The sequence below is a fragment of the Globicephala melas genome, chromosome 8, assembly GCF_963455315.2.
Source record: "Globicephala melas chromosome 8, mGloMel1.2, whole genome shotgun sequence".
In the NCBI taxonomy this organism is placed as follows: Eukaryota; Metazoa; Chordata; class Mammalia; order Artiodactyla; family Delphinidae; genus Globicephala; species Globicephala melas.
The window spans coordinates 68,178,232-68,205,102 of record NC_083321.1 but is presented as its reverse complement, the minus strand read 5'-3'; the positions used below and the strand labels follow the sequence as shown (position 1 = coordinate 68,205,102).

The 26,871-nt window shown below is 42.4% G+C and overlaps 1 protein-coding gene across 1 annotated transcript in view; it reads right to left on the bottom strand.

The window, feature by feature from the left end:
- Positions 1 to 26,871, bottom strand: part of FAT3 (FAT atypical cadherin 3) — a 707,842-nt gene that overhangs the window by 90,011 nt on the left and 590,960 nt on the right. Inside the window, exons 8-13 of the mRNA XM_030883783.2 lie at positions 23,889 to 24,164; positions 21,228 to 21,438; positions 12,358 to 16,431; positions 7,992 to 8,188; positions 6,819 to 6,972; positions 4,023 to 4,256 (exon numbers count right to left, since the gene is read on the bottom strand). Coding sequence (XP_030739643.2) covers positions 4,023 to 4,256; positions 6,819 to 6,972; positions 7,992 to 8,188; positions 12,358 to 16,431; positions 21,228 to 21,438; positions 23,889 to 24,164 — 5,146 coding nt within the window. The remainder of the gene's footprint in view (positions 1 to 4,022; positions 4,257 to 6,818; positions 6,973 to 7,991; positions 8,189 to 12,357; positions 16,432 to 21,227; positions 21,439 to 23,888; positions 24,165 to 26,871) is intronic.

Below are 26,871 nucleotides of genomic sequence, written 5' to 3'. Positions count from 1 at the left end.
TTGCTCATTAGAACATTTCCTTGCTTTATGTCCCTGATCCATAAGAGGAAAAATATGTCCTCTTGAATCTCAAATATCTGGACATTCGCCTCTCAATAAATCATGGTCTCTGGCATATTTTCCAGTGCAAGTTTACATTTTATTTCCATGTCACTTTGCCTAAAATGGTCACAGATTTTAGCTCCAATTTTCACCTCTGCATATTCCATTTGCTAGCTTAAAAAAACCCTCAAAATTGAGAACCTGGACACAATTCCTATCTTAAGAGGTACGGTAAATAGTAAAATATTAACCCCAAAGAGGTGGTGCAACAAAAAGTCTCCTAATCTTTACTGAAAGTATTAAATTTTTGTAAATGTTAGGTCTTAAAGTCATGTCATTAGTTCATGGGATTGAGGATGTTTCCATTTTACAGGAAAACTAAGAATTTAACGCTGAAATCTAGACAGTTGCCATGCTATTTCTTAGAACTCATAAATTGGGTGCTAAAATGGTCTTGTCTTCCTCTGTTTTTATTTTATTCCTGACCTAGGCAGTTGGTTCATTATGAATAATGAATTTGGCATAGGAAAAGAGTTGTTTGGCTAAAAGCAATAATATTTTTTAAAATTAGGAAACCAGGATATGAAAGGTTAGCAAGTCACTGTAAGCATTTTGAATTTACGAAGCAATGGAATCGGATTTCAGATTAATATATCTTTGTCTTTTCTCTGCAGTTTATAGTGACTTAGTATATACTGCAGCCAAATGCTGTTGAAATCGTTTGTAACTTTAGGTAAAGGAATATGCTTAACAAAAGAAGTTTCATGAACCAAATAGCCCTGTCATTTTTACAAATGGAACCAACGTTCTTCACTAGGGTCAGAAACCAGTTAGACCACTTGGATGGATCTCAAAGGAATGATGCTGAGTGAAAAAGGCCACTTTTAAAAGGTGACAAACTACACGATTCCATTTAAATAACATTTGTGAAATAACAAAATTATAGATACGGAGATTAGTGGTTGCCAGGGGTTAGAAACTGGGAAGGAAGTGTGCGGAGGAGGTGGGCGTGGTGGTTACATGAAGCTTCACAGGTGATAAAGCTGCATAAAACCACACCCACACACAACCACACACAACCACACCCACACACAACCACCCACCCACACACACAACCACACACACACAACCACACACACACACGCACACACAAACACACACACACAACCACACCCACACACCCACCCACCCCCCCACACACACACACTACCACACACACACACACGCACCTGCGCCAAAATCTGAGTGTACTACAGTTATGCAAGATGGTATCATTGGGAGAAAGGGTTGGGTGAAAAGTACACGCCACCTCCTGTACATTTTTGTTTTTGGCAATTTCCTGTGAACCTATGATTATTTCAAAATTAGAAGTTCTTTAAAAATCAGACATTTCCTTGTCACTTTAGAGAGGGGCCTATGAAGTCAGGTGGTAACATAAGGAAGTGAGGTGGCTGGGGATTGGGAGGGTGAGAACTGGCTGGTATCAAGGAGGCAGCTGCTACTAGGCTCCTACCATGGTGGGACTGTGCACCTGGAATTGCTGAGTCTTCTGAGTGCTGTTTTTAGAAAATGCCAGAAATTGAAAATTCAAATCAGTATCTCTTGACTTTTATTGACAATTAATTAATTCAAACTTTTTGGAACACTGTATGTAAGCCAAACTAAAGATACTGGAGGGCTGGATTCAGTCTTAACGGTTCATGTGCAAACTCAGCTTCAGGCCAGAGGCTGAGTTTGGCCACCAGATGATTCGCCCACTCCACACACTGGTCATCTCAGTATGCGGCTCAACGCTCCTCTGTGCTGCCTTACAGAAGACGGAGAAATGGGGAAGCAGGCTGCTAATGAAAATGGCATGAGCCCCCAGTCACTGACACCCGGGACTCTGGAGAATGCGGGTTTGACTCTGGAATCCCCCTGCAGGCCCTGACCTAGACCTTCACACCCACCTCCTCAGCATGGTGCCTGGAAATAGCAGGTGGTCAGCTTGCCTTTTTAGAGGTGTTCATTTGTTCTTTTCCGGCTGTCTTAGTTTTTATTTTTTTAAAGCTAAATGAATTCTACAAAAACTGAGAATATGACCCAGAATCTGGTATCCTATGCTCTGGTTTTCCGGAAGCGAATACAATAGCCTGGTGAACACATCTTATATGAGCAGCGCTCATAACTCCGTGTCTGTCTGAAGCTCTGAGCGTAAGCTAATTTTTTGCTAATTAGTGCAAATGAGCAGAGGGAGGTGCCGATAAGGTCGTTATTCTGGGTTTGGTCTTTGAAAGACTTTATCATCTCTGTCCTGCTAATGCCCAGAGTCTGGTCAACCCTTCTTCCCCAACTGCCAACCCGGACAGCTGACTCAGAAGAAGTGAGAAGGACGGAGCTAACTGCATACCCTCCAGCACAACCACATCTGTGAGTCAATAACCTCTCCCCACCTCCACTGTCTGAAACATCATGTGCACTGATCAGACTCCCTCTGTGTTCTGTACAATCTCTAGTACATAGAGCACACCCAGTTCCTTTAGGAAGGAGGTGAGTAGAAAAACTCCAATATCTTAAAATTGAAATTTTAATTTAAATTAAAACATTTTTAGATCTTAAAATTTCATCTCTGGCCCAATTACACATTCTCAGAGTCAAATTTAAATTATTAATGATTCATTTGCATGATTTCTGTCCTCTTTTCCCCAAAAGTCTGCTATCAAGAGTCCACAGAATGTTTTCCAATACTCATTTAAAAAAGAGTATTTGTAAGTATTACATAATTATAAATCAATAAAAGAGTCTTTTCCGGAGTTCCCTGGTGGTCTAGTGGTTAGGACTCGGCGCTTTCACTGCCAAGGGCCCGGGTTTGATCCCTGGTCGGGGAGCTAAGATCCCATAAGCCACGTGGCACAGTCAAAATGAAAAGAGTCTTTTCCTGTTTATCTTTTTTTTTTTACCAAGCTTTACAATATGCAGATTTTTAAAGGGTTGGTTCTCAGCCTCAGAAATTATGCTAATGAGGTAAGAACAATAATTCATAGTGTAGCCACTAATTTCTCTAAGGGGAAATATGCAGAGACCCTGGGCTCTACATTTGTTTTCAACTAATTATCATGTATTTACTTTTCCATTAGTCCAATAATTTTTCTTTCAATTCAGAATTAAGCAATAAGACCCTGAATTATATAAAGGCCTGTTTAGCATAACAGACACACCCCATCATCCCCCAGTCCCCTGATTTACAGCTCTTAAAATGCACAACCAAGAGGCTGTCTATATGCCCTTTCGTATTTAGATTCCATCATGCAGTCACCTCAATAACTTATGCATTCTCAGAAGGACTTCCTAGCAATTAACTCCGATCTTTTCTAACTCACCATCTCATTATGTAAAGTGGATTGGAACACAAACTTTATTAGCAACTTTCAATTCTAATTCCTTCTTATCGCCCACACCCACACCCCTCCTAGTAATGTCAGTTTATATGAGCAAAATACTCTGGAAAACGGCAGTTAAAAAAAGTCCACATTGGACTGGCAGCACATTTCGTAATTGGTCTTTGCACTATGGGGTACCACCATAAATCGAGATTGCCGTATTTCAGCTAAAGCATGGGATGCAATTCTTTATAGAAATGGAAATGAATTCTCCCTGCCACACAACACAGCATTTTAACTATGTTCAGGAGGAATGGGCAAGTAAGAAAGCTATTATTTTTATGCTAAAGGTTAAAAAAAGTGCAAACCCCAAGATCTTTGTTAAAAGGTAAAGGAATTCACAGTATCGCTTCTTCAAATCCTAGAAAGAGGCGGGAAGATGCCTTGCAGAGTTCTCTCGTGCATATGAAGTGTGTCAGTGGAAGAGCTGAAATGTGGTTTAATGTACTTGTTTTCATGGTAAGGAGCCAGGGTGGGCTGATGAAACTAAAGGACAGGTAGCACCTGAAGATGTGTCAGATGTACAAACAGGGAGGCGTCCCATCAGTGCAGCTGACTTACCGACATCGGGATCTACTGCTTGAACTCTGGTCAACAGAGCCTTGGTGGCTGTGTTCTCATAGACACAGGCGTTATAGTGGTCGGACGAAAACACTGGGGGGTTATCGTTCACATCCTCCAGGATCAGATGGACGTCAGACTGGCAGAACCTGCCACCCCCGTCGGTGGCCCTGGCGATGAGGCTGTATGCAGGGACCCTCTCCCGGTCCAACAGAGCCAAAGTTTTTAACTCACCTGTGAAAATAAATGACGTAGCTTTTCAAAAACTGTCTTTCTTTGAAGAGCAGAGAATCAATTATTGTACATACAGAATCCCCAGTACAGGAAGGATCGCTGACATCTGGCTCCAGTGCGTCATGCTTTGAAAAATCGAGCAAGTTCAATTTTTTTAAGCATCAGGGGAAAAGTGATGGGATTCTGGACGCAACAAAAAACCAACTGTACGACCTTCAGATGAATTAATCCCACTGTGAAGCCTCTTGTTTCAGGGATTCCTTCTCTTGGCAGCATGGAGAAGCTCCACACCTCTTTAAACATCTCAAGGACTGCTCTGGAGATAGGCCTTGTTTCTGGATTTTCTCCAGAAAAAAAGCATGAAAAATGGACCAGTATCCTTAGTTCTCTAACGGTCAATCAGGTCCATGATTTGTAAACTCAGAAGGGGCAGTCTGTCTGCTTCCAGATATCTAACATTTTTTTTTACCCCATCTTTTAGAGAAAAACAGTCAAAACAGGCTGGCTTTAGCAGAAAGAGGTCACGAAGGAGCCCTACTGTGCCAGGAGAACCCCACTTGCTGGAGAGTGGTAGGGCCTGTGGCTGTTGGGGGAGGATTCCAGTGGGGGCTTATCTAAGAAGCTTAAAGCAGCAGCTCTTTGGCAACCAACATGGAGGGAGGTTATGTCTGTATTTTAATCACTCAGATAGCTGTACTGGTCCTGAGTGTCAGCCCCTGGGGGGATTTTGTTATTCTTGCTACCTAAATTTCAATGGATGATGGCAATAAGCACAATGACAGAGCTGAATAAATACTGTTTGGTGAAAAGTAGGACTCATGAAATACTATTATGTACTCTTAACAAAATCAGTAGAAGTCACTGGGACGAAGCCATCTATACTTATAAAGTTGTTCCTCCTATGGCTTCCTGACTGCAGCCAGTTCTCAAATCTAGCCTGGATCATTCTCCCCTTCTCCAAAACACCCAGGGGGTTTTCAGTTGGGCATTCAAGACCCTCCAAAATCTGACCTAAAGTTGTTTTTCCACCACTTTTCTCACGAGCCATTCTGCGGCTCCTCTGACCAGTGACAATGTTGTACACAGCTTTCCCTGGATGTGCCGTGCTCTCTGCCCACGCTGCCCCCGTGACCGGCAGTGTCCTGCTTTAGCTCCTAGAATCCTGGCTCATTTCAAATGTCAGCTCTGCTTTAAAAGTTTCTCCTTCCCTCTTATCAGAATATTAGCTACTTCTTCCTCTGTGCCCAGATATATGTCTCCTGATATCTCTCCCGGGCACTCATTCTGTCTTTCACTATTACTGTTGTTATTTCTGTTATTATTAGTATTGACTTACAGCTCTGTCTTCTCCACTGGGTTACAATATCCCTTGGGGATGCTTTGTTTGGTTCATCTTGGAATCGAACACAAATATCCCATAAGGTACTTTTAGGTCTAGTAGTTAATAAATGTTACCTATTCAATAAAAAATTGCCAGGCCTCTTTAGCCAAGTAGCATATTGTTATGTAGCTAAGCCCTTCCCAGTAAGATGCACCAGACATGGGAGAGAGCTAGGGAGGAACTAATACCTCCTGGAGACTCAGAAATTAGTTGTTGTTCATTATGATGAACACAACACTGGAAATATGCAAATTATTCAATCTTTACACTTCATGGAAAAATTGTCAAGGGATGGGCCATCCAATACACAACACTAAGATAATTTACCTCCATAGACAATGCCTTTTCCATTATCTATGGCCTTCAATGTGGGCACCTGCCTTTAGGGTACATAACCTTTCACCTTATAAATTTTACCTCAATATGTAAGCAAGTCTGAGGACTCATAGCTTTGGAGAAACTAGACAGGAATGATGAATAAAAACCAGACAAGGGCTTCCCAGGTGGCGCAGTGGTTGAGGGTCCGCCTGCCGATGCAGGGTACACGGGTTCATGCCCCGATCCGGGAAGATCCCACATGCTGTGGAGCGGCTGGGCCCGTGAGCCATGGCCGCTGAGCCTGCGCGTCCGGAGCCTGTGCTCCGCAACGGGAGAGGCCACAACAGTGAGAGGCCCGCGTACCGCAAAAAAAAAAAAACCAAACAGACAAGTATGTTAATAAGCATCCCTATGGATGTAAACCATAGGGATGTAAACATAGGGATGTTTCATCCTTATGGATGAAATCCCCAAAAGGGATTTCAACAGGGCAAAACTCTCCTTACTATGCACTGCTGTCTGGTTTGCATGGAAACTTGCATTTGTGATAGAATTCTATTTATACTATTTATAGGTCAGCTGCTTTAACTCATGGATATGAGAAAGAGGAGAAGCAAACAGACACATACGATTACTTGGTGCTGCTAAATGTAGGTAAAGTCAGGGCAAGTTTTACAGGCCACGTGAGGTTTCTGTCCTCCAAACACCATGTGCTACTGGTATTTCTTAAGAGTTCAAGATAGCAGGGCATCATATCAAGGCTCTTGTATACTAACTACCCCCTAGTGATAAGACCATGTGAGAGTTTAACTTCTCTCGTGGATTAACAATGGCATTTACCCAAAGAATAAATTTCGCCTTACCACTTTGTGGATCTAGAAAAAATTCATTGTTTCCAGATCCATAGAGTGAGTATCGTATATCTCCATTGGATCCAATATCAGCATCCTTGGCACTGACCTTCAGGATGATTTTGTTTGATGGAATGTCTTCGGGAAATAATGCTGTATATGCAACCTAGGCAAAGGTAAAGAAAGGGAATTGAATCATTAGTGTTTGTGGGGCAATTGTCATATTTAGCATTATAAATGATTTCTTTAAAAATGCATTCGCATAATTTATCTTCAGCTATGTTTTTCCTTTATCACAGAATCATCTTATACCATATGATGAAACAGAGAATATCTCTTGCTTTGCGCCTCCCATGCTCGTCATCAACAACTACTGATTGGGCACCTACTGTGTGCTAAGTACCACTGAGATGCTAGAAGTACAACGGAGAAGAAAACAGACAAAAATCTCCACCCCTGTGGAACCATGACCCACATCACATATTGATCATGCCCCTCTCAGTTCTTGGGACCCTTCAACTCTTTAAAGAGCCACTACTAACATCTGGCATTAGTATGAGAGACTAAATCTATTTGCAACACTTTTCTGAGCTAAAGAGCACCAATACCGTCTCTCAATCCACATGTAAGGAAAAGGTAAATGAAGGGTGATTTAACTTTGGTAAGAAAGGAAATAAAATCAATTACTGGCACCTTGCATTCGCTGTCACGCTTTGAACTGTGGTGGAAAGGCCACTTCTTAAGGGGTCTGGAGACCCAGCTTCATTACCAACGTTGCTACCAACCAGCTGTGTAACCTTATACAAAAAAAGTAATTCATACTTCTGAGTGGTCCATTCTTCTTTTATGAAATAGGTGATTCAGACAGAAAAATTCATAGTGTCCTTTATGAGTCCTTAAAAATTATTTAATTTTGAGACTCCTGGTTTTAATTTTCTGTTTGTTTGATTTTTTTGGTGGGCAGAATTAGGTACTGATCGTGCTAACTATACTCTTTTCATGTTTATAATATTTCATCCTAGAGTCTGCCTCTTACCCTCTTATAACCATTTGGAGCTTGTTAATTAAGGAGATAAGATGAGAAAGCAGCCTGGCCTTAAGGAGAAAAGTGAAATGGGTTTTGACTTAATTTTAGATAAGCAGAGTAAAAAGCAGTGATATATCCGACACAGCCACAAATCTCACCTGATCACACACTGGGCTGTTGTCATTCACATCACTGACAGTCACTTCCACCATGGCCTGAGTGACAAAGAGCCCATCAGTGGCGGTGATATTGAGGAAGTAAATGTCTTGTTCTTCTCTATCTAGAGGTCTCTTCACGTAGACCTTCCATTCGCTCTGCACCAGGCCCAGGGCAAACCTTCCTCGGGGGTTCCCTCCTGTGGTGAAAAAAGAGTTTTTGAAGATGTGAAATGAAAAGCTTTGATCACCTACAGCAAGAGGCCTGTGTGGGGTCATCCAGGTGCCTCTCAAACTGCATTGTTTACGATGCTGAAAAAAAATGGACACTCACTTCCTTTTGACTCTCCTGCAACAAAGCACGATATTTATATGCTTGGCTTGTGTGGAAAGTAAAACAGTAACTTTCCAAGAGAGGAAAATGCACTTAGAGAAGCTGGAGATGATCTCTTGTTTAGCTCCCCTTACGGACAATCAAATTCAAACTGTGAACAATCAATCTTCTTATCGGGCTGATACAACTGTCTTTCCACTTCGTCTCAAGAGAGGATGTAATACACTATAGCTCTTGTTACCAAGACAATTTCATTAGCCGATGATCATGCAATCAAGGAAAGGCAGTCAGTTCTAATAAGGAATCTTAATGAAGCCTTTATCATACAGCAGCTCTTCTTATAAGGACCGAAGTTTGGGGAAGAAAAGTTTGTGTGACAGAGGAAGACCCATTAGGATTAAAGAGCCCCAGTGCAGGGTCATGGAAGGAGCCGTTCAAAGATAAGCACTGCAATTAGATCAAATTTAACACAGGGAAGCTGGTGAAAATGGAAGAAACACGTAGAAAAGCTAGAGTGGAACCGCTCTTGATGAGGCTGAAACAATGAATGTAGTCCCAGCAATATGACTTTCCCACATCACTGAATTACAGGGAGACAAAAGCAGCTTGGAGGAAGGAAGAGGAAAACCACCTTGACCTTCCAAACCTGAAGGGGGAAATAATGTCACTTCAAACACGGAGGAAGACTGGACGAGACAACTGGCAAGAAGTCCGGAATCCAGTTAGGTCATCGCCGTCTCGTTTGTTTGAGCATTCACACGTATTTGTCACCTGCTCTGGGCCAGGCACTGTGCCAGGCAGTGGGGCTACAGCAGTGGCCAAAAGTGACCAAAATCCCTGCTTTTGTGGTGGAGCTCACCTTCTGATGGGAAAGACTGACAATAAACAAATAAATAAGGAAAGCCTACTGCCTGCTGGCTGCTGCTTCACTGAAAAAGGGGAGCCACCTCATCTTCTTACAATGAATCTGTAAAAGAACAGAGGGCAAACCCATGGTCCTGCCGGAGGGACTGAGTGAGAAGCAGTGGAACCTTGAGCGTCAGACTGCACTCTGGATATAAGGCATGGGGGGTGGGGGGGACAGGCATCCAGGGGCTCAGCAGTGTGGAACAACTGTAACCAAGCAGGACCCTATGAGGCCTTCCTACAATAGACCTCCACCTGCCTTTTGTCTGTAGGAAAACTTTAACCAAAGAATAAATTCAATCAGAGAAGTGAGAAAATGCAGAAAGAAAGGAAAACAGTCAAACAAGACAAAATAATAATACTTTAGCCATTAAACAAAGTCAAGGCCTTTATTCTTCCTCAAGGGCTATAGGTAATATTCTGAGCCATGTCCTTTGAGCTGTTTTGCAGATACTGAATCCTCCACCAGGTAGAAGAATTTAACTGTGTGCTGCCCACAAGCACGTAGACCCCAGACCGGTTGGAACCAGGAGGTTGATGAAGCTGACTCCCCATTACCTCACTACCAGCCAATCAGAATGTCTGTGAGCTGATCACGCCCTGCTCCTTGAACACTATACGACTCTTCATTACCCTCTCCAGGGTGGGACACACAGTCTTGAGGGTATTAACCTGCTGTGGCCCCCTTTGCCTGGCAAAGCAATAAAGCGATTTCTTTCTACTTCACCCCAAACTCTGTCTCCAAGATTTAATCTGGCACCGGTGCACAGAGGCCAAACTTTGGCAAAACAATGACAGGATAAATGGACCGTACTGGGCAGATAGTGCAGAGAAGGTGAGGGCTGCACATTCCTCTAGGGCAGTGGTTCTCAACTCAACTGACAGTGGCTGTGCGCAAACCCCTGGGACATTTGTCAGCGAGAGACATTTCTGAATGTCACATCAGGGGTGATGCTGGTGGTGGTGCTACTGGAATCTAGTGGAAAGAAACCAGAGGTGCTGGTAATCATCCTACAATGCCACAAGAGACTTACCCAGCCCTCAATTCCAGTAATGTTGAGGCTGAGAAACATGCTCTGGTGAGGCACGGGGTCCTCCCTGGAAAATCACTTTCCTCTACCACGGGCTACGATGCAATTTTACTTCAGTTGAATATGATTTCAGCATGCACAAATGTAACCTCTCTATTAAATGCTTCTGGTGCAGGCCCACACTGCTCTTTTGCGAAATAAAATGATTAATCGTCCTTTGTTCATCAGTAGCAGGTCAGCCAAGTTGTGTGACATCAAGAGCAAAAGTTAAATCTAATAAAAATCCGTTGGTGGTTGGCATGGCTAATAGTAGCAGTAGCTTGAAGCTACTCTGTTCTCATTACTTTAGTAAAGTTAGTGGGATGGTCCCTTAAACCATCCACTGAGAATTCAGAGACGATGTGTAAATAATTAAAGCTGAGTATTTAACCATTCTTCCAAATAGAAAAGTATCCTCAGAATGCCTAAGAAGGGTTTCCCTGGTGGCGCAGTGGTTAAGAATTTGCCTGCCAATGCAGGGAACACAGGTTCGAGCCCTGGTCCGGGAAGATCCCACATGCCGCGGAAACTAAGCCTGCGCGCCACAACTACTGAGCCTGCACTCTAGAGCCCACGAGCCACAACTACTGGAGCCCGCATGCCTAGAGCCTGTGCTCCACAACAAGAGAAGCCACCACAATGAGAAACGCGCACTCTGCAATGAAGAGTAGCCCCCGCTCGCCACAACTAGAGAAAGCCTGTGCGCAGCCAAAAATAAATAAAAATTTTTAAAAAACTTAAAAAAAAAAAGAATGCCTAAGAAGCTTTTTGTCTGAAACTGAATGCAAATGAATCAAAGTTGTTGCTTTACTCACCTTTCTTTCCTTACCACTATCACTCATGTCTTTACTGCAGAAATATACATTTCAATGAAAAAAAAACCCCACAATGAACGGTATCAGACAAAGCACAAATGCATTAAGACCTTTAAACAGAAAACAGCACCAAGAAAACCGTTCCATAAAGAAAAAGAGTAGTGCTGTGGAGGGGAGGAGTGGTGGTCCCGAGCAATGACACATACGCTCTTCTGTGGATCTTATTCTGCAGTGATTAATTAACTTTCCCACTAACATACTTAAGCAGATTCTGTGCCCTGAGGGCACTCTAATTAATTCATTTTTCTCTTTGAATAATGTAGTTTTTCTAAAGGGAGGCCACCTGACTACAAGTACGGATGGATTCTTTAAAATCTTTTGGCACTTTGCTTATGTTCTGCCTTTGAATGTCATGACATCAAAATACTAGCTTTAAAACCCCCAAATAGTTTTTAGGAAGACTGCTCCCATACCACCAACCCTCTCCTCTTTGCAGTTTAAGGCCAGCCACCCCCAGAAAGCTCTTCCTGATCAGTGACACCTCTTCTTCACTCTGACATGAGATCCTCTGCCCCTTAGAGTAATGGTGATGCTTTTTGGGCACTCTGGGTGACCTCATTTGTCTAGCTTGGCTTTCCTATTGAACTGCTGTTTACTACCTGGAAAGACAGAAAAGGGATCCAAGAAAATTGTGATGTCAGAAGACATACCCTTTGACTTGGAGTTATAATTGAACATTTTTCAGCAAAAGGTCAAACCATGCCCTTTGATTTGTATATGTGTGTGTTGTGTGCGTGCACGCATCTGAGTTTTTACTACCAGGAAAGACTTGTAAGTAAAACTATTTATTTTTCTTACTGTTACAGAAAGTAGGAGAAAGGCATATACTTAAAAAAAAAACATACATTCCCCTGCCCCCCAATCAAAAAGAGCTGTTATTTTCATTTCCTCCACTGAGATATTTGGCTGGACTCTTTTTTAAATGATAAAAATTGACTCGAGGACTGAGTACCAATCTGGGTAATCTGTCATAGGCAAAACAATGAACTCCCAACTAAGGCTGAGTTAGTAACAACTAAAAAACTGACGCTACTCAGATATTTTCCTCAGCCCCAGAGAGGTAAGATAACTTTTCAAACCCTCATCTCATCTTCCTTCTTCTCTCCTACTCTTACCCCTCTGCCACCTTCCATCTTTCTTCAGAAAGCAGAGCACACAGTGAAAATCAAGGGTGACAGACTTACCTGTAATATGATAGCTCACTTGTCGATTGATGTCAGAAGAGTCTCTGTCCCATGTGCTGAGGACAGCTACCACCTCGCCCGGAGGGTCGCTCTCCTTCACGTTCCCTCGGTACACCTCGTGGGCAAAGACCGGAGCGTTGTCATTTATATCCGTCACCCTGACAGAGACCAGTGCTGTGGAAGAAAGAGAGAAGGCCTCCCCGAGGTCGGAGGCCACCACGGAGAAGGTGAACGTGGGGTCTGTCTCGTGATCCAGGTCTCTCAAGGTACTGATCCAGCCCGTGTTGCTGTCAATGTTGAACGCTTGCATCACCTTTTCAGGTTGGGAATCTGAGTGGAGGGAGTAGGTGACCTGCCCATTGGCTCCCCAGTCCATATCGATGGCTCTCACCTGCGTGAGTTTGGTGCCCACAGGCATCCCTTCCATGATGATCGTCTCATAGCTTGAAGTTTCAAAGACTGGCTTGTTGTCATTCATATCCAGTACCTTGATGTCTACATCCACCGTGAACACAAGGTCTACCTTGTCCAGGGGTATAGTGGCTGCTACTTTGAAGTGGAAAGCTGGGCTGATCTCATGGTCAAGACGTTTGTCCAGCTTGATGGTGCCTGTGTCCTGTTCTATGATGAAGACAGCTCCTTTGTTATTTTCCAGCCGCTCCCCATTAACTGTGCTGAACTTGACTTTCTGATTGGGCAAAATCCTCAGGGTGTCCACCGTGCTCCCAATGGCTGTATCTTCTGAAATGGTGAAGGAATACTGAGACTGGGTGAAGGACGGCAAAAATGTTTCAGGGGGTAAAACGTGGATGTAGACGGGGATGAGGGAGTGCTTCACCGGAATGCCCCCATCCACTGCTTTGACAAAGAAGGACAGCACTGTGTTTTTCAGCTGGTTAAAATGGCCTTTTGTGACCATCCAGCCATTGTCAGGATCGATTTCCAGGAGGTCAGCCACCGAGACCGAGGCCTCGCTATAGAGGGAATAAGTAATCCTTGCATTCGCTCCATCGTCTGGATCCATGGCTTGAACCTGAGTGACCAGGTGACCCCGTCCGACATCTGCCCTGACGCTGGCTCTGTATTCCACCGTCGTGAACTGGGGGGCATTGTCATTTTCATCCACCACAATCACCCTCACGGTGCAGAAAGTTGTTCTCCCTCCGCCATCAAGGGCCCTCAGAAAAATACTGATGTCTCCTTCCAGAGGGTTTTCCCGGTCGAGCCTTTCTGTTGTGATGACCTGTCCATTGCCATCTATGAGGAATCGATCCTTAGCAAAGTCATTGATGATGGCGTAGCTGACCTGCCCATATGTCCCTGGATCCCCATCCGTGGCTCGAACGTGAATCACCTTTGTCCCAGCGGCCGTGTTCTCTCTCACCTCAGCTACGTAGGTGCTTTGAGAAAAGGCAGGGCTGTACAGGTTGGCCCCGAGGACCCTGATATGCACCTGGGCAGTGCTAGTGAACAGCCCATCAGAGACGGACACATTGAGACTGTACAGAGGCTCCATCCGCTGCTTCCGGTGGTTGGAGAGCGTGATGACGCCACTCTTGCTGTCCATCAGGAAGCTCGTCCGGTCATTCCCAGATAAAATGCTGTATTCCAACCTGTCAAAATCAGAGCTGTCTGCATCGGAGGCTTGCACACAAGTTACAAAATGGCCCCGGGGGGCTAATTCACTCACATATGACTCATAAATGAGCTGATTAAAGACTGGAGGGTTGTCATTCACGTCCGAGATGTAGATATGAACCAGGACCTCGCTGCTCAGTGATGGGAAGCCATTGTCTGTGGCTCTGACTTTCAAAGTGCAGTGCTGCACTAACTCATGGTCCAGCATCCGCGCTGTCAGGATTAAGCCACTTGCGCTGTCTATGTGAAAATAATCTGTGCTGTTGTAAGTATCCTGGACAATCTGATAATGGACCATTTTATTGTTTTCTGAGTCTGCATCCGTAGAGACAACTTGTAAAACAGGTGTCCCAATGAGAGAAGCTTCGGATAACGTTGTATTGTACGTGGGTTGATCAAAAATAGGGGGGTTGTCATTGACATCATTAAGGAGCAAGTCAACGGTGACTTCAGCCCTGGCCCCAGTAAGGGCATCACTGGCTCTTACTGTCAACTTGTAAACAGATATAATTTCATAATCCAAAGGGCTAATGACTTTCAGGACCCCAGTGTCAAAGTCGATGTTAAATTGTTTATAAAGGTCCCCATCAATAATGATGTATATGATGCCTTGGCCTTCCGGGCTGGTGGCGTTGATGCTTAGAATGGGGGTGTTGACGCTGATGTCTTCGTTGATGGACGCTGTATAAAAAGGCTTATCAAACACAGGCATTGCTTTGTTGACAATAGTGATGGGAAGTTCCACGGATGTGGACAAAGAGGGTTTTCCACCATCTCTGGCTAGGATGGTGACTCCATACTCAATGTTGGACAAGTCAGAGTTGAAAGCTTCTTTTAAAATAACTTTCCCTGAATTAGGGTTAATTTCAAAGTGGCCATAGTCATCCTGTAAGAGGTAGGTCACTTCTCCATTTGCACCTTTGTCTTTGTCAATGGCTGTCACTCGGTAAATCAGGGTGCCAGGCTCAGCGTCAACTTGCACAGCAGCATAGTAAGGGAGGCCCACAAACACTGGAGAATTGTCGTTTATGTCTTCGATGTTGACCCTGACCACCACCCTTGCCACCCGCAGATGGTCTAGCTCTCGGCTGGCTTCCACAACCAGCTCATATAACTCTTGTTCTTCGCGGTCAAAGGGGACTCCGGTGGTCTGAATGACCCCTGAGGTAGATTTTATCTTGAACTTATTTCCTGGGTTTAAGATGCTGTACTTTAAGGGCTCATTAAGGCGATTTCCCACTGCATTGACAATAGCAACTTTGGTTATGTTCGTGTTGTTCTCTGAGATGGAGGTGGAGTAAAAGCTTTGTGTAAAGTGGAGGCCGCTGTCCATGGCTTCTTTAACCAAGATGGTGACCATGGAAGTACTGTAGAACTTTCCATCAGACACCTTAACTATCAGCATGTAGTGATCTTTGGAGAGGTTGTTGTTTTTAATAGTGAGCACTCCGCTATTTGAGTCAATTATAAAATGATCCAAGCTGCCTTCCATTAGGCTGTACGTCAGTTCCGGGGGCACCTCGGAGTCAGGATCCGTGGCACTAACTTTCAGAACCTCCACTCCGACATAGGTAGGTAGAAGTAAGACAGTCTCAAACACGGCCTGAGTGAACACAGGTGGGTTGTCATTCACATCTGTCACTTCTATGTTGACTTCAACGGGACTCTCTGCCGTCAGCTGGGGGCTACCACTGTCTCTCACGTGCACATGAAAATGGAAATGGGCGATGGTTTCATGGTCCAGGTTCGCGATTGTTCTGATCGCACCTGTGCTGGAGTCCACTGTGAAGAACTTCTTGGCCGTGGACTCAACGATCTGATACACAAGCAGAGCATTGCGATTGCTGTCGGCGTCGGTGGCTCGAATCACCAGCGGGCTGTTGTGCAAGCTCCTGACGATGCTATTGATGGGGGCTGCCTCGCTTAGGCTACCCGAATACTGAGAAAAGAGAAAAACTGGCGCATTATCATTTTCATCAACAACCTGAATATTGACTGTGATGTTGGAAGCCATTCCTGCCATGTTTGTGGCCTGGACAATGAGTTGATAAGAGGAGGTATGCTCGTAATCCAGTGCCTTGCGTGTGGTGATGACTCCAGAATAGGGATTTATGGTGAAAACCCCATCAACGTTTCCATCTTTGACTTCGTAAATGAGGGTGGATTGACTGATGGCAGAGATTAGAATGACTGATGTTCCAATATCAACATTTTCATTTACTTCTGCTTGGTAGTCTTTGTGAGTGAACTTGGGGTGAGAATTATCAGACATGGTGACAGAAATTCGCACAATCGCGGTGGCAGACATCGGCGGGGAACCCTGATCCGTGACTTTGACTGACAGGACAAACTGACCCATTGTTGTCATGTCTGGCTCTTTAGAAACAGTGATGATGCCCAGGACTGGTTCTATCTTAAACGTGTTCCCAGTGTTCCCTACAATAGAAAAATCAACAGGGAAATGAGTTCAGGTGGGTCATTTTCTGAAGATTAACTCTTCATCTTAAGGCTACTTTACACAACATGGCCAACAGCAATTATTCATTTTCACTCCTCCTCATTCTGAAATAAAACGAGAGACTTCCCTTTTAGGGGTATTCAAAAGCAACTGAAATGAGTTTTCCAGTAAATTGTGAATTTCAGATCAGTATCTTCTTAATTCAGGTTAACAAGAACAACAACACAGCTCTGTGTACATTCAAACTGGGAAATAGGAGAGTTTGTAGGAAAGACTTTCCTGCTTAGGATTTTCTTATTTCCAGACTGGGCTGGCACATGCCAATGACACTGATAAAAAGGCATTTATCCTGAAACCAGTGCCATAATTCTGTGTTCTACATTATAAGAAAGAGGGTTGTAGGGATTTCCCTGGTGGTGCAATGGTTAAGAATCCACCTGCCAATGCAGGGGATACAGGTTCAATCCCTGGTCCGGGAAGATCCCACATGCTGCGGAGCAACTAAGCCCATGCGCCACAACTACTGAGCCTGTGCTCCAGAGCCCGCAAGCCACAACTACTGAGCCCACGTGCCACAACTACTGAAGCCGATGCACTTAGAGCCCATGCTCTGCAACAAGAGAAGCCACTGCAGTGAGAAGTCCACGCACCACAACAAAGAGTAGTCCCCGCTCGCCACAACTAGACAAAGCCCACACGCAGCAACGAAGACCCAACGCAGCCAAAAATAAACAAATAAATTTAAAAAAATTTAAAAAGGAAGAGGGTTGTAGGAATCGCTTCAGAACATTATCATATAGTCATTCGGTTTAAGACTCTCCCAAAGGTAAGCTTTGCTATGTGGAGTTGGTATAGTTTCATACGTATCATCAAAACCAACTTCATCCCAAACACTGCCTGGTGACGGGGGTTTGCTCAGGTATGGAGAATTCTTCTCAAGTCACCATTTGCTTTGTAAGCTGTGAGAATCTTTTCTGACTCTCCTTCTATTCTTCACTTCCCTACACCCCAACACACAAAATGTATAATGGTTCCATCTGTAACCATTCTAGTTGCTCAATATTTGAGACGTTTCTGATGAAATCAGAAAGTGTTAAAAATCTGAAGCAGCACAGAAACCAAGAACTTGAGCATAATCCTTATGAAACGAAGAAACTGGCACCCCACTTTGACAAACCTGAAATGGGAAGGGCTGTGAACCATGACACTGTGGAAAAGAGGAGGAGAGAATGGGGAACACAGAACTTGACGAATGTAAAGGATGTGTCTCACAGGTAGTGAACAGTGGGAAGCAGCATCCTTCACCATGTTACTTTTTGCTTCTCTCATGAGGCTTTCCCGTGCTTCTCAAAGAACACATGCTTGTGTGTCTAGATTTTTTTACATCACAAGTTAAAAGTTTGGTTATTCAATTATATCTGAATTTTTCTTTCTTTTTGAAGTGCTATAGTATGGCAACACACAGAGAGTTTAAATGTCTTATCATTAAGATAGGCTCCAGGATTGAGAGCGTAGTTAGATAATGTGTTTGAAATATACAACACATACAGCTATTTGCACACTTCTTACTACATACTTATTACTTAAACTTTTCCATGTCTGAAAACAAAACTGTCATGTTCGTATAAAATCTATTTCTATAAGATGCTTGCTTATTTCTCAAGAGGGAGCAAGTCCAACAAAACGATAAAGAATTTGATTCTAGACCCCAAATATGAATATTAAACAAAATTATCTTTGACGTCAGCATGATTTTTTACTTTGCCACCTGAACATGACCATTTCGTGGTGACAACAAGAAGGTCAATGAATTCATGAACAAACTTGCAAATTTTCAATAAATAGCACCGTGGAATTACGTGTGATTCCAACATTCGATTCATAGACCCTCACAAGGAGGCAGGAATCATTTCACGTTAGCATCTCAGGGGAGGAAAATATAGAGGTACCTGAGTAATGGTCACCTTGCAGCAGTGGCAACACATGCAACCCTGAATGATGAATGCCACATCCTCATTATGGTGTCCCATGTGGAGTTTCAAGGTGAGTCCTTTCTTACTCCAGGCTCGTACATACACAGCAAGATATATATGGCAGGGATGAAGGAAGGCCAGCTTCCGACCTTGAGGAGAGCTTCCCCATCCTGCTGTTCCATGGCTGCTGACCTGCTTGTTACCCCCTTCCAGGATGCTGTGCTCATATGTCAGGTCCAAATGGGCTCTTTGCCTCTTTCCCTCTCCAATGCACTGTCCCATTTTCTTAGAATCCACTTCCTGCTTATTCTCTTCTTCTGTACTTAAATCTTTGGAAGCTAATCTCTGCTTGCTTTCTTGGAATCTATGACTTCTTATAGACTTTTGGCAACTGGGCAAAAGCTGTGCTGACCTTACTTATCATTATTGATCTGGTATACAGCACAGTGCCTGGCACAAATAAAAGGTGCTCAATAAATATTTGTTGAATGATTGAGAGAGGTAGATCAAAAAAGATGTTTAAGTCTCTATCTGTATATATCTTGAGGTCCAATATGCCCCCATCCTAACTCAACACTTTCTTAGTCCTGGCCTCTCCTGTACTGCCCTGTCTCTGAGCCACCCATGAACCACTGTTGGCACCAAACGTCAAACCTGAACTAAATATAAGACTCGAAGTTCTGCACTTGAATTCCACCTCAGTCTTTCGGGCCAAAATGAAAAGGTTCAGTAGTTGCTTTAGGCCAGACAGGGGATAGGAAATGTATGGCCCACCAGTAAACAGAGTAAAATCTTGCTTCTCTGAGGTTTTTGAGAGCACTTAAATAAAACATATACTTTACACCAACCTCTTGTTATTTGATTCAAAGTCCTGAACTATCTGGGATCTGCTTGTATCCTACCATGATGCGTGAAGAAACTTAACTAAAACAAGTCCAGGTCAAGTGTAGGTCTGTCTGTCCTGTAATTCTCATTAGCTTTTTACACATCCAATCAAAGGATACTTTTTGAGATACCAAGCATTCCTGTGGGTTTTCTGGAAACTCGACTTTTCTATATAAAAGATGTTTTAAGGAAATAACTTTTCTCTCTAGTTTTAGCCAACTGTTGAAGAAATGACTGAGTCCTTTCTCTATGTTCAGCACCCGGCTATAGTCTGTGGAAGCTGAAAGATAAGCGAGGCAGAATTTTCAGCTTTATGGTAAATTACTCTTAAATTACTCTGAGAACCTCCAAATTGGTTTCAAAATGTCTGGCTATCTGAGAGGAGTATATGTAGCAGCCTTCATGACAAATATAAAAAGCAAGTACACACGCAGACAAATGCTTAGAAGATGTTAAGAAAAGTAGAAATAAAACCCTATATCAAAATGATTACAATGTCATGAAACAATGTATATGCATGAATGAATTACGAGAAAAGGAAAAATACATAAGATTAGGGGAAAACTATAGAACGGACATAAAGAGTTCTTGGGTTAGGTGACATTTCCTGTGGCAATATTTAAATATATGTATTTTAAAGTTTCCCTATATTATTTGTGAAGCTAAAAGAACAAGGACTGTGTAATGAAATAATTAAAATATCCTCTGACAAACAAGAGATGAAAAATAGCGTTTATAAAAAGAGTACTGTCAGGCTTTAGGCTAAAAGGAAATTCCATGGAAATCTGGAAAAGAAAGGGGTGAATTCTCTTGGGGTACCTGCCTGTTCTGAACCAACATCTTTTCTTCTTTTTTGGTATAGAGTTTAGCACAGACTCATGTAAAATGTAGGTGCCTAATAAAGGAAATAGATTTAGATTGTCATTAAATACAGGGGCTATTTTTAAAGAAAGTCATTGGCTTTTTTTCTAATATTTTTTAGTCCAGAACTGTCATTCTAGCATTCATATTTTAATTCAACCACTCACAAAAATGCTCCATATTTACATCAAGGGAAAGAAGCCTTTCCAGTGCTGGCATGAAAGGAAACAGCATTTGGCATTATGCACGACAGACATAATGTTGCAGAATGTTTTGGGAATATGAGTCTTGAATATTCAAAAAAGACAGAACAGGGGAAGGGAAAATAGAGCAGATAAAGGATATTTGTAATTTTTAGGCGCACAGTCCTGTCTTTGCTTGGACATTCATCTCTTCTGTCATAAATGTTTTCTAACTGTCCAACTGCAAACCATCAGGAAACTACGGTCTTGCTTTCTAGATACTAAAATTGATTTTAAAAAAAAATCTCAAATTTAACAACACGAGAATCTGCATTTATTTATCTGTCAGGTTAAGCAAGCAGTTCAGTACCTACCAACTACTCTGCTACTCAGATCACCTCCAATGAAGTGAGTTTGTGCTAAACCTAACCCTAACCCTAGGAATTTCTGAAGCCCACAGCCCACAGCTCACCTACTGACAAGTAAGCATTGACCTTTAAGATTCAATTCACCGAACTCTCTGGCAGCCCTCAAATGACGGGAGGCTTTGGTTATTTTAGTCTGAGGCCAAGGCTTGTTGACCCATCAGTAAAAGCCACCGAGTTTACTACACATTCTTTTCTCTTCTCCATTCCAGAAAAATCTGAGATTGAACACAGTAAAAGGAAACTCCTTCTTCGCTGTCAATGATGGAAAACATCTTACTGAAATGCCAAGAACCTGATACACCATCGTTGTGCGAATAGGGCAGTTGCTTGGTCAAAAAATTCATCTGGAGACATTCCAGTGGTAACTATGTGAATTTTACATGGTGATAAATACTACTGAGGGTCCAATGCCACGCATGACACTGCAATCTGCACCAGCTCTCACCTGCTTCTATGGTATATATGAGTTCTGCATTTTCCCCTTTGTCTTTGTCCAGAGCCGTCACTTGCAGTACAGCTGATCCCAGAGCAGCCGATTCGAACACAGATGCTTCATACAGCGGGTTGGTAAAATAGGGGCTGTGATCATTAGCATCTTCCACGTTCACAATGACTCGGGCCAAGTTTCTTCGATAAGGAAACTCCTGATCTCTGACCTTTAGGCAAAATATAAAAAGCAGTAGGACTAAAATCTTTAAGTTGCAAAGAATTCACCTGGCTGTGCCTAAAGTGAAATCAAAATGAAATAATGCACAAAAACCGCTTGACCCAGTCCCAGGTCCAGAGAAGGTATTCAGTAAGCAGTGCTATGATAGAGTGAGGACGCTGATTGTGAACACAGTGAGAGCTGGGGCCAAGCTGTCTTTATTGTTCAGCATTACGCCTGGCCTCTGGTCTGTGTTCAGTCTGTGCTTATAGAACTGCTGTCAGGATATCGCAAACACAGCACTTTCCTCTGCCCCCCCCTCACCCTCCACCCCCCGGAATTTGTGTATACAGTTGCTAATGGAATGGTGGATGGGGGCCCTTGTAAAGGGGAAACTAAAATGTGGAATTAATGAATGCAATGTAGCCACTGTCATTCATTCATTCATTCAACAAACCTTTATTATCATCTATTATCTACCAAGTCCTGGGATGGACTCTTGTGGTTCAGCGGTGGATGAGCTACAGTTCCTGACCTCAAGAACCTTATAGTTGACTGGGGAATCCAAACAAATAAGTAGAAAGATACAAGGCCCAGAGGTAAGTGCCAGAATATGAGTAATTAGTAAGGATGTTAGCCTAGCTTGGAAAAGGTAACAAAACCAAGTAGAAGTAGTGAAGTGCTAGGGGGCGGGGTGCGTGGCATATATTTCAGGCAAGAAGAACCAACATAAATAAAGTCCCAGAACTAAGAGAGAACGCTGACCACTGGGAAGATGAACCAAATCTTAATTTTTGAAATGTGAGACCCCAGCACTGTGAAATCACCAAAGAACCTTGCCTGACTGCTTTAAAGTTTTCCCTGGTTTGCATATGGCAGAAGCTTGCAACTAATCAATTCTTTAACTCTAACACATGATTTTGCTATCACTGTATGTAGCATTAATCCAATGTGTGCTTTTTGCTTGTTCAATTTTAGATCCCCTAACTTCAGAGAGATTTGAAGAAATTAGAAAATATACCAAGAAAAGCTATCAAAGGGAAAGGGTTTTTCAGAAATATTAACCTAAAAGGAATTGAGCAAAATGACTATAAGGGCTTAGCTTGGAGAAAGGCAGCATAAAGGAGTTGTTTGCTCTAAATATTCAATTACATAAATGATAAATGATACAGGGTAAGTGCACTGAATTCTAAGTTTGTTAAGGAAAGAATGAACAGAAATGGCTTGAAGAAATCGTGAGAATAGAGTTAGTCACTGGCAGTAGAGTTCTGCTCCTGAAGAGATATATGCAAAAGCTAGCCGGTGAGTGTGATGAGTTTCCCTGTCTGTAGACCAGCCTGCCCCACCCAAGGACCAAACTTGACTCTGTACTTTGGGATTATTGACATCTAGGTCTGTTCCAATCGAATGTCCAAAGGTGCAGGGACTTTGTCTCTTTTATATCCTTGGTGCCTAGAACAGAATTTAGTATACAGTAGATGCTTGAGAAATATCTGTTGAATGAATGAATGAATGCCCAGAGGGATGGATCTGATGAACCCTGAGTCCCTCTTCCGTTCGCTGGAGTCTCATCTGGAAACCATAGCCAAAGGCATGGAACTCTAGTTTCTTCTTGCCCAGAGACTTGGAAAGGAAGAGTAGTACTTAGTGGAACAGTACTTCAGCTGCTTGGGAATTGGTAGCATCTTAGTGTATTTTAAAGCCAATCAGTACAAAGATTACATCTCTGCCATCCTACCTGGTCTTAAGGAACTCACGGGGGCCCTGTTAGGCAGTGGCTGTACAATTGTCCATAGGGTTCTTGGATAGTTAAAGGGACAGGTTTTAGGTCATAAACAAGGGTATTCATTACTAATCTTTACTTCCCAATTATGTAAACTAGCCAAACTTTGTTTTAAAATGAAAGCATCTTCTACATAATTTGGAGACCCCATGAACCCAAATTCAACATTCTCTGTAGGCTTTGGTGAGTTTTGAGATCTCTTTTGTGGGCCAGTATTTACCACTAGGTCCAATGCCAGTGCAATAAGTAATCAATCAGTTCTCTGAATGCTTCCAAGGACTGAGCATTATACAGGTTGATAAATGATTACCCTTGTAATTAACTTCTCAAGGAACTTCTTTTAAACTTTTCCACAAAATCTTCTGGATGTGAACCAGTACAGAAACACGGCCTGTTCCTTCCTGCTCAAATCAGGCTGTCAGCAGCCTTTACTGAGTGGCCACTGTCTGTAGAGCTCATCTAATATTTCAGTTTGGCAAACATATGAAGTCACTATCTAACAATAGTAATTCCTCACTGAACTAAAAAGGCAAGAATGAATGCAACCCTGTGGTTGAAAAGACCAAATTTACTACTACTTACAAAATTCAAGGGCCCTGTACATCTGAAGGCTAAGGCATGTGCCTTGGATGGTCAGTGATTCTGCTAGGAGAGCATATTAAGCAGTTTGGTCCTACCATTATGTTGAGTATGTGCTTGTCCTGGGCTTCGTGGTCCAGCCTCTCGGCTGTGTAGAGCACGCCAGTGCTGGGGTCAATCCGGAACTTCCTCATGCTGACAGAATCTATGCTGCTGTGGACAGTATAACTTAGCTTGTGCTTCTCATCTCTGTCTGTGGCTTCAATCTGCAATATCTCGGTATCTGGAAGCACATCCTCGGAAATTGTCACATCGTAATTTGGCTGAGAGAATTCTGGGCCATTATCATTATTATCCAGCACTTTGATAAATACCTATAGTTAAAAGGAGACAAGAGTGATGACTAATGCCAATTTACTCATTTCTAGTAAAAGAGGCTCCCTCCTTCTCTCCTCCCTCTATGTTCCTGGATCCCAGCTTCTAGCAACTACTTTAATATGTAGGAAGATTCTTATGAAAGCACTCTGTAATTAGAGGTTGACGATAAACCCGTAGTTCACATTAGCAGGAACATAAACTATGAGGATCAATATTCTCACGATTAAGTGAACAGATGAGACAGCCTCTGGGGTGGGGGTGATAATTCTAGGAGATTATTTGAGGCACAGTGTAAGAGATCACAAGGTGACCTTAGTTTGTTAAGTTCCTATTATCTTACATTCTTGTTATGTGCTTCTTATAGTAGACCTAATGTGGAGGCAGTGACAAGATAAGTAACAAAGAGGCAGAGGAAAGGGAGGTGTGAATACAGAGGTGGCTCTCCTTCAGATGGGAGGTGTCTAGCAAAGAACATGGTACTAATGATAGTAAAAATATGAAGTTCCCAAGTTGTTTCAAAATTTTTCAGGCAGATTTTATAAAAGTAATAGCTTAATTAACCCTGAATATTCATCACTCAGCTTTGATAATGATCAATTCATGGCTAACCTTGTTTCATCTTTATGCCCATTCATCTCCACCTGCTCCCTCATATTATTTTGAAGCAAGTCCCAGACATCATATAATTTCAGTGTACATCTCTAAAAGATAGGGACTCAAAATAAACACACACATACACACAATACCACTACTGCATCTAAACAGAGAAAACAGGAATTCCTTAATGTCTTTAAATATTCAGTTGGTGTTCATACTTCTGTAATTGTTTTGTAATGAGTTATATATGTTTGCGTACATGTGCATATATATTTTCAGTTTCTTTCAACCAGGATATGCAAATAAGGCACAGACATTGCATTTGATTGACATTTCCTTTAATTATCTTTTAATTTGTAGGTTCTCCCTCTATCTTCATCGATTTCCTTGCAATTTTTATGTTGTTATTGTTGGCAATCAAAAATTTGAGCCCTTTCCTCTTTAGTTCCCACAGTCTGAATTTTGCTTATTGTATCCCCATGGTTTTGTTCTACATGTTCCTCTGTCCCGTGTATTTCTTATAACTTGGTAGTTTTATGTAGGAGACAATAAAATTCACATTCAATTTCCTTCTTTTTTTCTTGACAAAAATCTTTTATGGGTGATATATTTCCATCTGGAGAAACATAATGTCTAGTTCTCCATCTTGTTCCATGATATTAGCAGCCATTGATGATCATGATATAGATAATATTAATTCATTAAAAATACAAAACAGTAGTGTTTTAATTCTATGATTTCTTCCCCACTTATTAGCTAGAATAGTTCTAAAAAGAAAGTTTTCTTCAATTATTCGGTTACTCTGAAGTACACTTCATGTTGAAAAGGAAGGAGAATTCTTTTCCTTGATCATTTCAAAATAATGAGTTGGTTCTTCAGCTCCTCCCAAAGTGATCAATAAGGTATTTTTTTTCAAGCATCATTATGAGCTCATGAATTTAATCACATCTGATGTGTTTCTGTCCACTGCAGTTACTATATTTATTGATGCACAAATGGTCCTTCCTTGGCCATGGGGAGCCTCTTCAAGTTGGCTTCTGCAATGTTCTGACACAACCCAAGTAGTCTTTGATAGCTTCCTTGCTTTCCAATAATTGCTGCTGGTAATTTTTTCAGGGTCATCTTGTACATATTTTCTGCCCCAGTCTTGAATTATCCATTTCTCCGAGAAGTGTTGGTTTCTTTTTAGTTAGAAGTGGCATTTAGAGACCACAGTCTGGTGCTAGGAATGCTTATTGCTGCTAGCTTTGCTAGTTTTTCAGTGGACAGAGTCAGGAAAGTGTTTTGTTTTAAACAATTATTTCATCAGTTCATATTGATACTACCAATTCAAAATTAAATTGTCAACAACCCTGTCTATCAGTGGCATGGCACCAGCCCTGGGACCCCCCCGAATCATGTGGCCAGCTGCACTGGGATCCAGCCCCATCCACTGTGGGACAGCAGCCACTGCATGTGGCAGGGCCTGGCAGCCAATTGAGCTGAGAGCCTACCAGCACATCCACAGTAGTTGACCGTGCCACAACAAAAGACCTCATGCAGCCCACATAGGAGGCACCACTAGAACATATAGCCCTGGTGACAAGAGGGTAGTGTGCAGATGGGCTGCATAGGATGTCTCCTACACAAGGCTACTTCTCCAAGACCAGGAAACATAACTGAACTACCTAATACATAAAACAAACACAGAAAATAAGGTAAAATGAGGAGACAGAGTAGTATGTCCTAAATGAAAGAACAAGACCAAACCCCAGAAGAAGAACTAAGCATAGGGGAGATGAGCAATCTACTCCCATAGAATTTAAGAGGATGATCATAAAATGCTTAATGAGCTTGGGGAAAGAATGGATGAGCAGAGTCATACGTTTTAACAAAGAGTTAGAAAATATGAAGAAAAACCAAACAGAGCTGAGGAACATGATAACTGAAGTAAAGAAATACTCTAGAAGAAGTCAACTGTAGAGTAGATGATAGAGAGTAAAGGATCAGTGAACTAGAAGACAGAGTAGTGGAAATCCCAAGCTAAACAGAAAACAACAAAAAAAAGAATTACAAAAAATGAGAATAATTTAAGAGACCTCTAGGCCAACATCAAGCACACTAACA